We start from the raw sequence: 16,755 nt of genomic DNA, 5'->3' as shown, positions 1-16,755 counted from the left end.
GTCCCCTTGCAGCTTTCTCTTCTTCAGGCTGAACAAGCCCAGCTCCCTCAGCCTCTCCTCGTAAGAGAGATGTTCCAGTCCCCTCACCATCCTCGTAGCCCTCCGCTGGACTCTCTCCAGTAGCTCCTCATCTTTCTTGAACTGGGGAGCCCAGAACTGGACAGAAAACATGCAATGTCTAAGGTCCCTATACAATTATAAGTAGTTACGATTTTTCTATAAATAAATAGAATTATCTGAGTTAAAAGAGAGAAAAGTGACACTGAAGTCTAAAAACTTTGATCAATACAAATCCTTTCTAAACTAATCTCAAAGGGAGAGAACTACAAGTATCCGTGCAATGGCCTGGGCTGAAGTTTTGCATACATGTGTTATACACGTGCAGACGTTTCTCCGTTCAGCAACAACAGTCATCGTGTCCTTTCAGATCCCACCAGCACTTTGGTCAAACACTTTATTGATAGAGATTTCTGCCTTAAACTCATCACTGCAGCATCCGAAACTCCAGTCAGCACACTACATAATGCTCTGAGAAGAGCAAGTGATGGATGTGTATAAACGTGGAATGAAAATGTTCTTTTTATTAATAATTAAATATAGGGAGAGGCTTTGAACTGTTAGAGGAGGCAATATCTAACAAATACCTCTCTGTTTAGGGAGAAATGTGTTTGGGTTTGTCATGGTCCCTATGGATTTTACATCGCTGTAGAAACACTAACTTTCAGAAAAATTTTTTTTTAGCCGTCCTATTTTGAACTGAGTATGTAGGATACAGTGATACTGGGGGCCAGGCTCTCCAACAAGGGGTGCAACCAGCCGGCTTCACCCCATCACACCTGTAAACTATTTCCAGTGTCAAAGGCAGAGCTGATGCCAGTACCATTGCAAAGCAGCGTTACCACAGGAGGTCATGCTGGGGAGTGGAAACCACGCTGGGGACTTCAAACCACGGCCATGGCGTTCCTGAGGCACTTCGGAAGCATGACCATCACGTAAGTCCATCTGTTGCTCCAGGCGGTGCTCTGGAGAAGTCCTTAAAGCCTAGGCCCTGCAGGGCAGCAGATGGAGAAGAGCTGGCCTGCAGAGAGGTGGGGCAGGTTTGTCACCTCCTGGCTCCCATTAGCACCCGTCTTGGGGCTTTGAGAGGGACAGCTGAGCTCCGGGGGACACCGACGGCAGGGGGCTGGCGGCTGCCGCACGGTGCAAGGGATGTCTGTGCGCTGAAAAGGCTGGCCGGGAGCGGTTATGCTCCTTCCCTGGCTAATTCTGCCTCTTACAGGCAGGGAAATGGGGTGTGATTCTGGCAGACATTTTTATAATCTGTGAATTTTACAGCCTATGGGCTTTATCAAGCAGAAAACCTGCCAATACTTAGTACTTGGACTATTATCCAGAAGCTCCTAGTTCAGTGGTTTGAATGCGTAAGTTTCTGTCATGCATCTCCAGAAGAACTGAGCTTATTATAATTGTACCTTAAGTGGTAGAGGTCTGTGATAACATAGAAACAAGCAGCTAGTCTTGGTAGAGCCTGAGGTGCACTTAAATCAAGTTTCCCCATCGCAAATACTTTATGAAAACTAAAAGACTAGCAGGCTTCTATCATATCTGAGCAGTAAGAGTCAAAATAAAAAGGCTTGGTTTCATTTGCAGTGAGAGCATGACTTCTATTCCCACCGGCAATTACCACAAAATGATAGCAACAGTTTTAACTGAAAAAAATTTAGTTAATAAAATTACTTGAGATCGTTTAGCAGCTGGAAACAATGAGTCAGGACTGCCTGACTGGGCAACGTATCACACACTGCCATCTGTCTATGACCTACACTTTAAAAGCTGTTGTAGCAAGATGTTTAGAATAAAGATACTGTCAGGTCAGATGAGAAATTATCATTAATACTTTGACCTTGCAGTGTTTCCTTTTTTCGTTCCTTTTTTCTTCCCCCCCCAGTAAGAGCTGCTTTTCTTCTTTCTCTTCGCTGTTTTATTCCAAAAGCCCAAAGGCTCCATTTAAAAGAAAACATTTTAAAATACAGGGCAAAAACATTCAAATCAGTACCTCTAACAATGGGGGGGGAAAAAAAGCACAGCGATTTATATATGGTTTTACACATGCATGTGCCTTTCTTTGGAAGTATGTACATACTTGTTAAGTCTTCTCACTGCAGTTTAGATGTAGATACTACACCTGAGGCTCTGGGGTGGAGGATTAAAGGTTGTGGTAGCTTCATTCATCTGCTGCCTCTCTTCTCCGCCCTCCAGTTCTAACCTGAAGCATTCTGAGATTATGTTTTGGTGGTACCTGCTTAGGGAGGGGAGCCCTAAGTGCCTTGCTTGATGAAAAGGTAAATAAAATCTGACTTGAGAGGGTGCTTGGCACACTAAGTAGAAAATTAGTATTTACACTGAGTCTGATTGTTAGCCCTTTAAAAAGATGTGTTGTTCCCTAAGCACTAATGCACAGGGGGTTATGAGAGCAACACAAATTCTTTGCCTATCATTTGGGTGATCTAGGCCCTGGCTCTAAAAGCATGTTAAAGCAGCTGTGAGGGAGGCTGCCCATCAGGGCGTGTTTCCTTCTTGCTGACAGCTGGGAGGGTCTCCGCTGGCTGTGACCCTGTTTTCTGAGATACTTTGTTCCATTTTAAATTCTTCTGTGCTCTTAAAGCCAGTTGTGAAGAGAGAGCAACAGGCTTATCTGTGGTTTAGGGTTTTAGATTACTTTTCCAAGCTGGTAGATCTGCCTAGTTCAGCTGTAGACGACATGTAGCCTGAGACTTGGAGCCTTCCACAGCACCTGGTGTCATCTGATTACAAGAAGTATCTTAAATGTGCTTAGAAGCAGGGTAAAGTTACTGCCACAGTTTTACTAGAAACATAATAAGGAATGGCTAAATCCCACTCAAGTCTGCAACATTTCATCTGGAGTTTATGTACTTTGATTTGTCTGAAAAATCCCATTTGTTCTGTACTCACTTTACTGTAATTAGTTTAATTGTAATTATGAACCAGAAAAACTGTTCTCCAGGTTTTAAAGAAATTAATATATAATGGAAAAGCCTGAGCAAATTAATGAAGTGTGTGAATCTTAAAAATACTACTGAATTTTTCTTACATGCCATAGTTGTACTCATTTTTTTTAATCCAGAACTTTGACAGCAATCTCACTAAAACTAGTTGCTTTACAGATGAATGACAAATACATGTACGTAGTAAGAGTTCTTACATACAAGTATTTTTGCTTTTTCTAAGAAGTTGTCGTCATAAAAAATCTGAAAACAAACGTTCTCGTTTGCAGCAGCGATCTGCCTTCCAAATGCAGATAGACGACTGCAGACAACAGAGAAGATTTTTTTTAAGATCTGTGAATCAGGGTACCAGCAATTTGAATCTCATTGGCTTAAAATCCAGAAGATGCCCAAAGCCTGGAGAGTTTCTTGCATTAAACGTAATCCTAATGCACAGCGTTAAAAGTAGTATTTTAGTTAGGATGCGGATGAATGTCAGATTGAGAGGTGGTCATAAAGGATTTGTAATTTCTGTCCAGCTCTACATCTGTATAGTTATTTATTTCCACATAGGGGTCTATGGTTCTTCCCATGTCATAGAAAAGATGTGATGGCTGCCTCCAGCTTGTTGAGTGCCTGCAATACCAGAAACAGCTGGGCTACGGTCTCTGGAGTGACCGAAGGACCCCGGAGGACTTCTAAGGCCCAGGCTGCAAGCGCTCATTTCGTGAGGGAGCGGTGCTGGCCACCTCACTGGGACGTCCCGTCTCCCCCTGCCACCTGCAGCTCAGCCAGCCGCATACCAGCCCTCCTCTTCCTCCTGCTGCGCTCTCAGCTTTGACTCACTTCACCCGCAAAACCGAGCCCGGGGCGGCCATCCCGCTGCCTGCCGGCGGCGAGACCCCGCCCGGCCCAGCCGCCCTCCCGCCCGCCGCCTCAGGCACTGCTGCCCTCGAGCCGCGGGCCGCGCCCTCTGCTGCGGTTGCCTGGAGCGCACGAAGCGGAGCCGGCGCCTATTGGCTAGCGCGGAAAAAGAAGCGCGTTCATTGGCCGAGCGGCTGGCGCGGGCAGCTTCTCCTTCCGGGTTCCGAGAAAGCGCGGAGCCGGTCTACGCTCCGAGGGGCGCGGTCGGGCGTGGTGGGGTGAGCGGCAGCCGGCCCGGAAGTGACGACAGAGAGGCTGGTGGTGACGCAGTTTTCCCGCGGTTTGGGCGGCGGGGAGCGGCGGACCGGCGGTCCGTCGTTAATCGCCGCCCGCGGCGGGCGCTGGAACGGCGCGGTCCGACGGCCGCCATGCCGCCCAAGCTCCCCCGCAGGGCGGGCGCGGCCGCCGCCGCCCGTAGCCAGCGCGCCAGCCCCGACAGCGGCTCCGCGCCGCCCCCCGCCGCCCCTCGGTAAGCGCCGGCTGGGCCGGGTTGGGCCGGGGGCGGGGCGGGGTGTGGGGGGGTGCGGGCCTCGCCGCCGCCCGCTGCCCCCGCTGGTGATGGCTCCCGCTTTCCCTAGGCTGGAGGTCGGCGAAGGCGGCTTCGTTGCCCTCTGCGACGCCCTGAAGGTGCCGGGGAGCGTGAGGGAGAAGGCGTGGAAGACGTACGAGGGGTTGTCGGCCGCGGATGGAGCTCCGGTGAGTTGCCGTGGTCAGCCAGCCCTCTGCTGCGGGGCCTGCCTGCTGCTCCGGCTGAAACACCCAGCTGGGACCGGGCGGGGGCCCCGCAGCCAGGGCTTCGTTTTTTCCGACTGCAGTTGGGCTGGAGTTGGATGCTGCCGTGTAGTTATAACCTTACAATCTAGAAACCTTACAAACAGGTTTCTACATATCTCCCTTTTTTTGTGAACGTTTTCCAGTAAGGGGATTGACTGAAGAATCTGTTTAGGTGACTGATAAATTGCGGTAGAGAACAACACCATGCAATCAGCTCATCCTTCAGACCGCGAGTTATTTCAAATATGTCCGAGTCAGCTTTGTACAGGTCATCTCATTCCGTGTTTCTGTGTGTTTCTGCCCGCTGCACCCTCCTTTGCGTGGCTGCAGGAAGGGTCTGGAGAAGAACGTTGCAGAGGAAGGGATGTTTGTATGTTAAACTTTTTTTTTTTTTTTTCCTACTGCATGAAGTTAATCTGTGCGTACTTGTTGAGGTATTTCCGTTCAAAGTTAGTCACTGGGCATGTGTAAACAGATTAAAATGTTATGCCCTTAACTGATATTTTCCCCCCCCTTCTTCTCAGTGTATTACTGCTGTCTCAGAGGACAGCTACAATACAATCAAATCGTGACCAAAGCTTTGTTATGCAGAGCTGAATTAGATGTAAAATACCTAGCTGGGGTGTTATTCCCACTGCGTGGGCAAGTATGTGTGTATTTCTTGCAACTTCAGTTTATTCTTCCGCAGCTTGAGCTGACCTGCGACAGCTGTGCTGTCACTAGTAATACCTTCTTGTCTGTGGTTTTTAAACAGCGGTATGGGTATTCCAGCTCTTGATGCATTTGAGTTTTGCAACACAACACAGTAACAGTGTGGGAGAGAGACTGTGTAAGCTCTTTCAGTAACAGATACATTTCTGGCCCTGGATGTTCCTTGGGAACACTTAAAAGCATAGCTGGGTTCCTCGATGTAACTGAAACAGGAGTAGTCAGTTGTATTGAACGAAAAAATCAGGGCAGGTTTGAGTATAATTCTGAAAATTTCACTTAAAGCTGAAATTTTCTTTTCACTGATCGTTACCTAGCAGTGGCCAGATAAGACACCACAGGATTTTTGCAGCCCTGCTTTTCAGTGTCTGAAGATGATCCCCTTTACCTTTTCAGAAGAGGGCAATGACTAGATCTTCATTAGACATATAACTAATATTTGTTGTGTTGCAGTTAAGGCCTATGCTAAGAGCCTTTTGATGTATAGGAAAAAGTCTGCATTACATTGAGGAAAAGGCCTGGGATTGAACCACAGACGTTCTGATGTTTCAGCAAGGTGTTGAAGCGAGGAAGCTGGCAAGCAAGTGCCTCCATGGGGACCTGGCAGGCACTGGAGTTGCTGCTTCTAGCTGAGACCAGTGCAGGCTTCATCTGAGTGTGGACAAGCAAGTTAACAGCCTGGCTGATTGCTGCTTCTGTTTCCAAATTAAGCTGCTGTTATGGGGAGCAGGGCTTCTCAGGGTGACTGGCTCAGGTTGCTTGGACTGAGGAGGAGTCTGTATTAAAATGCCCTCTCCTTTCTCCCCTCTAGTACAGGTAATGTGTTGGAGAGGCTGTCCCAGGGTTTGTCCTGCAGGCAGCAGCTGTGTATGTTTTAATCGACGTGGTTCCGTGCTAACCTGTTCAGTTCTGAACTGGAGCAGAAGCTGCTTATGTAGCAGCTTTCTGTTCTCAAGCAAAAAGGGAAATAGCGGGACACCAGCTGAGACGGATACCTACCAGAACACTTCTGTTTAACACTGTAGCTGGTTTGACTTGAGGACGATTAAATCATCAGACCACTGATGGAAATAGAGGTGGTGTCTAATGATCCCACATTCAAGCCATTTACAGAGCGTAAAGACCTGAAACCTTGCTTTCCCTGGCACGCTGGCCTTGTTCTTTGTGGTTGATCTCAGAGTTGTGCCTGTCAAGCCTCTGAGGATGTGGAGGGGACTTGTAGTGCTGGGTAGGAAGTGGCGTGGGTCAGACATAAGGTACTGTGGTGACTGGCAGAGATTCAGGGTGCAAATGTGGGCTTGGACCTAGTCCGAACACCTGCTGTATCCTAGCTGGATGAATATTTAGTGACTTAAAGTTAAAACATCTATTAGTACTGTCCTTTTTGGGTCACTTAGGGTACATGTACTCATGTGCAAAGAGACTCTGCAAATAAGGTATATGCAGCTTAGAAGTATAAAGCAATTGTTTTTGGCGCATGCACACAGAAGATTGCTAGGATGTAGTGATCTGTCAGTCTAGGTGATAGGGCCTGCACTTCAGTGAGACACCTAAAGAGTCTTTGCTGGTTAGGCAGGCATCAGTTGGGAGGAGAAAGGTTGGTATCCGCTGCTCCCTGGAGTGAATCCTCTGTGCCATTACCAGCTGAAGCCACTGGCACCACCACAACTGACTGATTCGCTGCTTTTTTTTTGCTACAGGATGTCACACCTTTCCACATCCGTATTTTTTGTTTTGAATCTTTGAGCTACTAATGAAAGTTCACCTTTCTTATGTTACGTAGTTCTGCACTGCAGCTTTTCTGACAGTGCTCTCTTAACTTAGCTGTTTCCACAGCAATGCGAGTCAAGGATATACAGCTGCACCCTGTCACAGCTGGGCCTGGAGTTCTTGTAACAGCTGAACCCCTGGGAGAGGTGTGGAGGAGGAGGAAGGTGACAGGAGAGAAATGGTTACATGATCTTTCTGGAAAATTGAGGCTGACTTGTAGCTGGAAAAACTAGACCTGTGGAAAGAGATTGTTCCAGCCACTACAACTCTCTGTTAAATATGGTGGTAAAATTTTCCTCTGTGACAGCCAGAGTTTAACTAGACTCTTCTGCAATAACATCATAACTTGAAAGCTCCGAGACAAAACCCCAAACGCTGGTTCCAGGCATGTCACATTGAATCAGCGCTGTTGCTGTATGGTGTGAAGGAAGGTACCTGATGCATGACCAGAAAGATATTTTATTTTTAAATTCTTTTTCTGTCTGGTGAACTCCTGCACAAGTTTATTGTAAGCGTGGAAGTGTATCTATAAATAAGAGCTTTTGCATTAGTGTCATACAGAGACTGTTGTTCTTTCTATCACTTCTCTTGCTTACCCAGTCAAGCTACCTAAGTAAATGAAATACTTGTTTTAGAGCTGTAGTTTTTACTGTCTTAACTTCAACTCTAGTGCACTTACAGTTGTTGACTTAGAGAATTGGCTCTGATGCTTGCTTCTCTTGTAGTCTTTTTTTTTTTGTTAGCTGTTCTGAAATCTGTGTGATGAATCAATAGACTTAGCAGAATTACTAATGTACTTTGAGCAGCATGTGATTGTTGATGTAAGAAAGACTAGGAGAAGTCCTGGAAGCCATACTAATACTGATAGGAAAAGTTCAGAATGCTTGTTGTGTTCTGCTACTGTTTGTTTTGGTAAAGGACAACAAAATGAGAATCTGAAGTAGAATATTGGGTAATGTAAGCAGGAAAAAGAAACTTGGGTGAATTGTTGCTTAATATATTGGAAAGACCCAATACGAGGAACAGATGACATGGTGACTAAATTGGAACCAAACTTCTGCAAAGAAAATGGAAATGTTTTAGGAAATTGATAGAAATTGGAGTCTGCCAAGGACCTTGAGGCATAGGGTCTGGTGTGCTTCAACCTCGTCAACCCAACTTGCAGTAGTATGTGGTGCATGGGTAGGAGCTTCCATTTTTTGTTTGCTGTTCACAGCACTACTTGGGAAATGTGGCTCGCTCTTCTGCTGCTGCTCAGCTGTTTAGACTCATGAATTCCTGAGTAATTTTTATCAAGTGTCTGTCTAACCCCCTATTAAAACAACTGATGATGAAAGATCTGCAGTCTGCAAAGTCAGTCCTTCCTAGTTTAACTTTCTTTGCCCACAGATTTTCCCAGAATACTATGCTAATCTGTTTCTGTGTTGTAATTCAAGCCAGTGGTGATTATTATGTACCCCATGGATGTGCAAATGCATTATTGCTGCCTAATTTTTTTTCCCATCAGAAAGTCTCTAGCATCTGAAGGTGTTTGTCATCTTTATTGGTTTCCAATTGCTCATCTTACATTCTCAAATTCTCTCCAACTGGTGACTTACACTGGTATGCAGATACTGCAGAGCACTGAATTCACACAAGAGTTGAACTGTGTTCTTAGTGAAGAAAACTTAAAAGATGAACTCTAGCTAAAGTGGAAGAATGAAATAATGAGTTCTTAAATATAGCAAGGTTGCTCTGTATAGACCAAAAAGTTAGTGATCAGCAGGTCAAAGGTTCCCAATCTGTAAAATTTCACTTTTAAATTAAATCAGTTCCTTTTGGTTGTAGTTTCTTATGAAAAAGTGTGAACCTCATGAAGTTCAACAAGGCAAAGTGCAGTGCCCTGCACATGGATCAGGGCAGCCCCAAGCACAGACACAGGCTGGGTGGAGCATGGATTGAGAGCAGCCCTGAGGAGAAGAACTTGGGGATGTTGGTTCACCAGAAGCTCAACATGACCTGGCAGTGTGTGCTTGCCACCCAGAAGGCCAACCGTATCCTGGGCTGCATCAAAAGCGACCAGCAGGTCGAAGGAGGTGATTCTGCCACTATCCTCTGGTGAGACCCCACCTGGAGTCCTGTGTCCACCTCTGGAGCCCTCAGCACAGGAAAGACATGGAGCTGTTTGAGCTGGTCCAGAGGAGGGCCACAAAAATGATCTGAGGCCTGGAGCACCTCTCCTGTGAGGAAAGGCTGAGAGAGTTGGGGCTGTTCAGCCTGGAGAAGAGAAGGCTGTGTGGGGACCTTATAACGGCCTTCCAGTACCTGAAGGGGCCTACAAGGAAGCTGGAGAGGTACTTTTTACAAGGGCAGGTAGTGACAGGACAAGGGGTAATGGCTTCAGCCTGAAAGAGGGTAGAGTTAGACTAGGTATAAGGAAGAAATTCTTTACCCTGAGGGTGGTGAGGCCCTGGCACAGGTTGCCCAGAGCAGCTGTGGCTGCCCCCTCCCTGGCAGTGTTTAAGGCCAGGTTGGACGGGGCTTTGAGCAACCTGGTCTGATGGAAGGTGTCCCTGCCTGTGGCAAGGGGGCTAGGAACTGCCTGATCTGGTAAGGTTGATTCCAACCCAAACTGTTCTGTGATTCTATGAGAACGAAAACATTGTAGCTGGTAAACCATCTCATCCTTATGTTAAGACACAGAGAGGCCGCTTGCTTTTGGCAAAAGTGTGAAGCACATGTGAGCTAGTGAAGTCATTTCTGTCTAGAGCTTTGTCTCTTGTTTGTAGAACAGCAGCTAAACCAAATCACTGAATGGATGAGCAAAGTTACAGGTATTTTAGGATCCTCTGTTATTAAACAAAAAATGAAGAGATACTGAAAGTCCTGAAGCAAACGTAAATCATCACCATGGCCTCTTGCTGGTGGTATTCAGTATCTTAGTGGCAGATGCATTGCATGTGTGTGTTGTGCCCTTGCACTTGAGAAGTATATCGAACTGGCACACAGTTTGGTTTTTTTTCTCATTTTCTGCCCATCCTGGGAAAAGACTGATATTACCTCACGTCTTGCTACATGCAAGAAAAGTATAATGAGAAGGCTTCATATCAGAACTATTTTCATCAGTTCAATACTTTTCGTTGACTTCCATTTCTTTTATCTAATTTTATATTTGAATTTGGCTTAATCTCTTGAGAATTAATGATAATGTTCCATTCCAGACAGTGTTCCATAAAAAATTTAAAACAGTTATTGCTGAAAAATGGAGGCTCTAACTGTCTTTACACAGAACTTCTTATATGTAGACAGTGGGTACATTATTTACTTTCAGATTTTTTTTGGTAGGAAATTTTTTCAACAAGTCTAAATTCTGATCAGTTTTCTATTGCGAATGCCTCATGTTTCTTTTTCCCTGCCATCTTCCTCCCCTGTAATCATAAACATATCTGTGAATGTTTTTTGTACCATCTAGCTATTTGTCTATATTGATTAGGATGTGGTGGCTGAGGTTTTACTAAGCCGACAAGTTCCACATCTTCCCCTTCAAAAATTAGGTTTTGGTATTTACAGTGTGACATCCTATATCCCATTTGATTCAAGTACTCATCTGCGATTGCATATTTCTCATGTGTGTTTCTCTTGACCTTCTTTTACACAACATCATTTGAAGTTTCTATTCCTGGATCACTTTTTCATGCTATCATCAAAACTGTTATCAGTGTTGGCAGAATAATAAACATCTCTAACTGCAAGCTAGAACTGAGACTTCCTGTGACCATCTCCTCTTTCTGACTGGTTTAGCACTGGAGAACCTGCTGAGTAGAGAACAGAAGTTGTTTCTGTTAGTGTCCTTAACACCTTGCAACAACATGTGGAAAGAAGAGAGATCCTATTTTACAATAGTTCCGTTTGAGCGTTTTAAGTCTGTAACTCCTTCAGGTTGTTTTCACTGGATTGAGGCAAACTAATGGTCTGCTACAAATAGGTTAAATAGTAGTGATAGTAAGTCCAGTGTGAGAAACAAATATTTTGGAAGAGTTTGTGAGAGTTTTGTATCTTTTCCTAGAGAAAACGATGTTGGTTCAACAGGACTGACCTACATTGCCCAAAGTTATAGCATTGGTTCCCCAGAATCCTGAATAAAAAAAGAAGGAAATCTGTGTAGACTACTAGGTGCTAAGTAATCTTCAGTTAGTGGTTGGTACGCTTTGATTCATGATGAGTTGAAATAAGATCTCTGGAAGTCATCTGGTTGGAATTGATTGATAGCCAAGGACAAACGTTGAGCCCTTGTCCTCCCCATTTTCTGTAGTGCTGTATCAACAAAGATCTTGAGTCAGACTGTGGTCAAAAAGAAAACCCTCAGAAATGGATTTCTGGCTGTGAATTTGTCTTGTGTCCATTCCCATGCCCTCAAGTCCATCTGGGATGGATCGTGTGGCTTTGGCTGTAAACAAACCGTTAATTTGTGTCATAAGATTGGCTCCCCTGGAGGTATGACACTGGCAAAATGGTTGAACGGAGGGATGCTGCTGCATTTTTGTTCTGCGGTCGCGGTCAGCTTTAAATCATTTGGGTAGGAAACGACTTGAAAAATGTCTCTGAGCTTTGGGAGGGAAGGGGTATGAGGAGGAGAGTACTCAGGAGTCTGACTTGCCAGGAAGGTGCCCAAGGCATCCTGTAACATCAGCACTGGATGTGGGGGTAGTCCATTAGAGTTTTACTCACCCTAATGGTTTGAATCTGGTGGATTGACAGGCTGCCTCTGAGGCTGCCATCCTGTTTAATGGTGGAAATAAATGAGTTATGACCCCAAACCATACTGGATAAGGAGTTTAAAGATTGTTCTTGCAAAACCACATCTCGCTCTTACTGGATAAACCATTGCTATAGCCTTCAAGCATTCATCCTCCCAAGGTAGAACTAAGCTGCCTAGGAGAGCTAGGCTTGTTTGGATAGGCAGCAAACCAGGAACAATTTCACTGCTTCCTAGTGCTCAGTCGTCTTGCCCTATGAGACATTGTACTTATGGAAAAATGTCATGGTTCGAATTTGCAGGAGCATGAAGTGAAATTAACTTATTTATTAAACGAGGTCAACCAACTGCAGTGGCAGTGGTGTCCTCGGTAAGTGAGTAGTCATCCTTATTCTTGGTAGGTCACTAGCCAGCCTTAACCCTCAAAATTTTTTATAATGCATCACAGCATTACTGTCAGCAAAGGATTGTTGAGACTGGCTGAGGTGGTGGAAGCACATCTCTTGGCAAAGCCTTTCTTCTGTGCAGAACCCCCTCGAGCAATTTTTTTTTCCTCATCTTTAGGTTGCTGGTGGTGTGCAGTCGTACATGAAATATCCGAAAAGCGAGGGTTTCCAATAAACAAAGAGACAGTGACTTGTTGATGTTAATATCCGTTCCATTATGTATCATTGAATGCATCTCAGGCTGTTAATAGCTGCTTTCAAAATAATTTTCTGTTATACAAGGTGTCATGATTCATAAAGCGCTCAAATAGGAATGCAGGAAGAAAGTAATAACTTAAATAATGGATGGTTACCTCGTTACTGAAGGTGGCTGGTTACTTTAGCATTCAAACCTATACTATAACTCTTACCAGTTGCAGAAACCAATGAATCTTTTCATTCTTTGGAGAATGCCCAAGCCAGTCTTCAGGGATGTATAAACACTGGTCCCAAGAAAGAAGCGGAACAATTGCAAAAAAACCCAAAAAATTATCTGTAATTGTTGTCAGTGTTAGTGAAATTGTTGTTGTTTCATTTATGGGCATGGCAAGCTATTTGCCGTGGTTAGATTGCTGAGTAAGCGAGGCCACGAGCGGGTGCTGAGGATGCAGAGCCTTTTGGGGTAGTTTTGGAAGACCATGTAAGATGGAGGGAGCCAGGTGTGGTGCAATTTTATTTCTGTTGCCTTTTGGGAATATTTTCTAGAGTGAACTGGCCCCTGCAGTTTGCATTGGTGTTTAGGAGGCAGCTAGGTGGAGAGATCAAGGAAGGATGAAAACAATAGGCCAGGGAGTGGGCTAAAACTAAGTGGCATAGAAGAGGAGGAGTTTGGTATTTCAGCTTGCTCACTCACAGCGGTCCATTTCACCTCCGTCCCCTAACAGGTGTCACATCTGACCTCAAGCTGCTGAGAGACGTGCTCAAACTCTGCTTCTTTGCTGAAGGGGCTGTGAGCCTGGGCGGAATCGCAGATCTTTTGCAAGGACACCAGGTGTCTGAAGCACATTTCATGAGTTTGCAGTTTTAGGAGTCTTGCAGGGCTGCACCCATGCCTGGTTCTGTCAGCAAAATAGATTAGTTTCTAAAATCTGTGGTATACCTCCTTGGGATTTTTCTTCCGTACTTCTACGAAACGTCACTCTACAGAGGTTTTCCATTGAGATGCTGTTGTGGTGGAAGGCTGCTGGAATAGTAACTGGTGCTGGTCTGGCTCCAGGTGACTAGCTTGTGAACCACCAAGAGTGAACGCCATGTGGGCGGCATGTCTCGTGTTGTGGGGTGGCTTTTCTTTGGTAAAGAGTGATCGGTTACAGCTTGTACAGAAGACAGGTACCTTAAGTGTAGATGTAAGGTAGGAAAATGCCTGATGGTGCTTGTTACAATTGTGCTTTGCTAAACAAAGAGGTGGGTTTGTGGTTCAGCTGTGATAAGTGGTTGAGACCTAGCTGGAGAATAAAGTTCAAGAGTATTTATTGCCTGTCCTTGTAATGATTTTATGTTTCTTTATCTTACGGCTACCTTCTTTCCAGGAAGGAGCAAATCCTTCTTTACTGACTCCTTAACCTTCACTGTCTTGTTATGGTCAAATATAGTTCACATTTGTAACTTAAAAAAAAAAATCATGGCTTCTGCTTTGCATAAACTCTCTGTGGAACCAAGGCTTCTGTTTTGAAGCTTTACTGAATTGTGTAGGTAAAATTGATCTTGTACTGTGGGAATAAGACTTGAACTGCTTGGTCTTTCATCTGCAATGTTAAACTTGTAAATGTTTTCAGTTATCAAATAGTTGGCTATCATAGCCAAATGTTTGCCTGAGGGGGTCTTGTTTCACCAATATTTCTATTATAGTTTGGACAAATTAATGCTTTCTATATATTACCCACTTTTGTTGTGTCATAAAAATAAAAACTGTTTTTTCTTTTTCTAAAAGGCTTATAACAAAAAGAAAAAGGAAACATGGGGAGTCTGTATCTTTATTGTAGCTATTGATCTGGATGAAGTGACATTCACTTTCACAGAGCTTCTGAAAAGTATAAGCATAAGGTAAGTGAATTTAGATTTCAACAGTTAATTAGTCAACATTTTTATAAAGAGAATGTTTTTAAAGCAGTTATGCCTATCAGGCGGCTCAATTTTAAAATGAAGGTTACTTGTGGGAATTATTGATTATTTTGGGAAACTGGGAGTCTTGCTATCATATTTTAGTTGAGGGAGCAGTGCTACTTGTTTGATTCAGCTGTGATTGGCTTTTATTGTATCACAAACTGATTATTGTTCATGCCTCACCTGAAGTCTTCATCAATTTAACTTGGTTTAAATTACACTTAAAACATTTTCCTTTCCCTTATCAATATTTTGTATAAAACCTTTTTGCCAACATTAGGATCATGCTAAATCAAGACATGGGAAAAAAATTAAGTTATTCTTCAGATAGTTTTCCATTGTGCTGCTCTTTTTCAAACATTGAAATTCCAGTCTAAATTTTGTACCTTTCTGCATACTTTTTGCTGGGTGATTGTTACTGTTATATTTGTATATTCACTGAGTTCGTAATGGAGAAATTGGTATTATAGGACAATATCTATTTTTAAGGTAAATTTAGGTGGTACCAGCAATAGGCGTACTCTTGTGTTAGATTCATCTGAGGAACAGGATTCCAGTGCCATCTGCCTAATAACTGCGCCGTGCGTTGAAAGCATGTGCAGGAGCAGAGCCTTCAGGTGCTCTAGGGCAGGACGCTAAGGCAGAACGCCGGGCACATTGTGGTGGTAACCACAGGCTTGGGGTTAAATATCCATTTCTTGGAAGTCATCAGTTACAATCAGACTTCTCCATGCATCTCCCACCTCACATTGTCTCCCAGAGCAGCAGTCAGGTCTGATGTTTCAGCTGAATCTCTTCAGTCTTGACTGACTTGGAACCACATGGTTGAAATTTAATTGCATTTGTGCAGCAACGTTCAGCATGTTCCACCTGAGTACAGACCAGCTTGTGCTGCTAACTGAAACAGACTTTTTCGCTTGGGGTTTTGAAGAGTAAGCTATTACTCTGCTGGTTTTGATTTTAGCAATACTCAATTGCTGGTTAGCCCTAGGCTTTTTGTCAGCTATAAGGTCAATCTGGCAGAGATTTCTACCAGTCATCTTATCCTCTAGAGCCACACAGATATATTGGAAAGATTTTTCATTCCACGGTAAAAGAACTCCCAAATGAACTTCTGACTGTGTTTATGTTCTATTTTTCAATCTGACAAAGATGAAAAAACCTCTCAGAATGCTGTATTCTAATAAAGGATCAAAAGGTAGTTGATATAGTTGAAATAGTTGAATATACGTGATAACTTCCTCCTTAATTTTCATTAATCCGCTAATTTTGGTTATGAACAAAACAACAAAATGCTTCCTTGATGGCGGTAATATTATGTGGATGCGTAGGGGAAACTTTAGTCCACTGTGTAATAGTATTTCCAAAGGGTGGGCCTGTCCTTGCCCCCAGTTCCTGTTGACAGACTTGAAATTCAGTGTAATTCAATGCATTCATCTCAGTTTTCATTCTTAGGATTGTCTTTAGCATGGGTGGAGCCAAAGTTCCTGTTCTTAGAGTAGAAAGAGCATTTCTGAAGTAAAACTTTTAGCTAGAACTAAAGAGATGTCTGTGTTGGATATTTGTGGTTTTACTGGCAGAGCAAGGAAGAAAGATGCATCTACTTAGCAAATCCTGACTTCTAAAGATAATATCTATACTGGCCGAGAAAATGCTCTTTCTGTAGCAGAGCCCCTGTCTCAAAAGACCTCTGCTACCTAGCTGAACAGTTTTCTTGCATCTGGGAATTATAAAGGTGGTATGTGGGGCTCAAGGTAAGCAAGTAGTGTTTCCCAAAGAAAGGTTCTCAGTCACTGCTAGTTGTAGTAGGAATATGCCTGGAGTTTAGTGAAGTAAGGCAGTAGGTTTTGGTGGGGTTTTTAAAGAGCTGTTGCATAGTGGTCATTCTCAGTTATGATAATCTGACGTCTTTTTTCCTTTTTTTCAGTGTATGCACGTTTTTTCAGTTTCTGAAAGAGGTGGATGTTAACATGGATACTGTAAGCACTAAAGTTGATAGCACTGTATCAAGGCTGAAAAAGAAATATGATGTATTACTTGCACTATACCACAAGTTTGAAAGGTAGTATATGTTTTTCATTTTGAAACTGAATTCTTTATGACTGTCAACATTTAAGTATTTAGATTTTTCAGATTGCATATTAGAAGAGCCCATTTAAACTCCGTGTGCTAATATTTACAGAACAGTGAAATGGAACTGTTTACATGCATTGAGTAAACACATCTTACATTTTGCTCCATAACTACTACA

At 43.8% G+C, this 16,755-nt stretch overlaps 1 protein-coding gene across 2 annotated transcripts in view; it reads left to right on the top strand.

Annotated features, from left to right (window-relative positions):
- RB1 (RB transcriptional corepressor 1) overlaps positions 1-16,755 on the top strand; it is a 90,024-nt gene that overhangs the window by 1,649 nt on the left and 71,620 nt on the right. Inside the window, exons 2-5 of one of the 2 annotated variants that reach the window (XM_075421830.1) lie at positions 854-992; positions 4,508-4,625; positions 14,332-14,444; positions 16,432-16,566. In XM_075421830.1, the coding sequence (XP_075277945.1) occupies positions 871-992; positions 4,508-4,625; positions 14,332-14,444; positions 16,432-16,566 (488 nt within the window). In that variant the 5' untranslated portion in view covers positions 854-870. Of the gene's footprint in view, positions 1-853; positions 993-4,297; positions 4,399-4,507; positions 4,626-14,331; positions 14,445-16,431; positions 16,567-16,755 lie in introns of those variants that run through there. The other variant, XM_075421836.1, reaches the window with a different exon arrangement.

Source organism: Opisthocomus hoazin, chromosome 1 (assembly GCF_030867145.1).
Source record: "Opisthocomus hoazin isolate bOpiHoa1 chromosome 1, bOpiHoa1.hap1, whole genome shotgun sequence".
In the NCBI taxonomy this organism is placed as follows: Eukaryota; Metazoa; Chordata; class Aves; order Opisthocomiformes; family Opisthocomidae; genus Opisthocomus; species Opisthocomus hoazin.
Note: the sequence above shows the minus strand (reverse complement) of the source record. Positions and strands in the feature narration are given on the sequence as shown.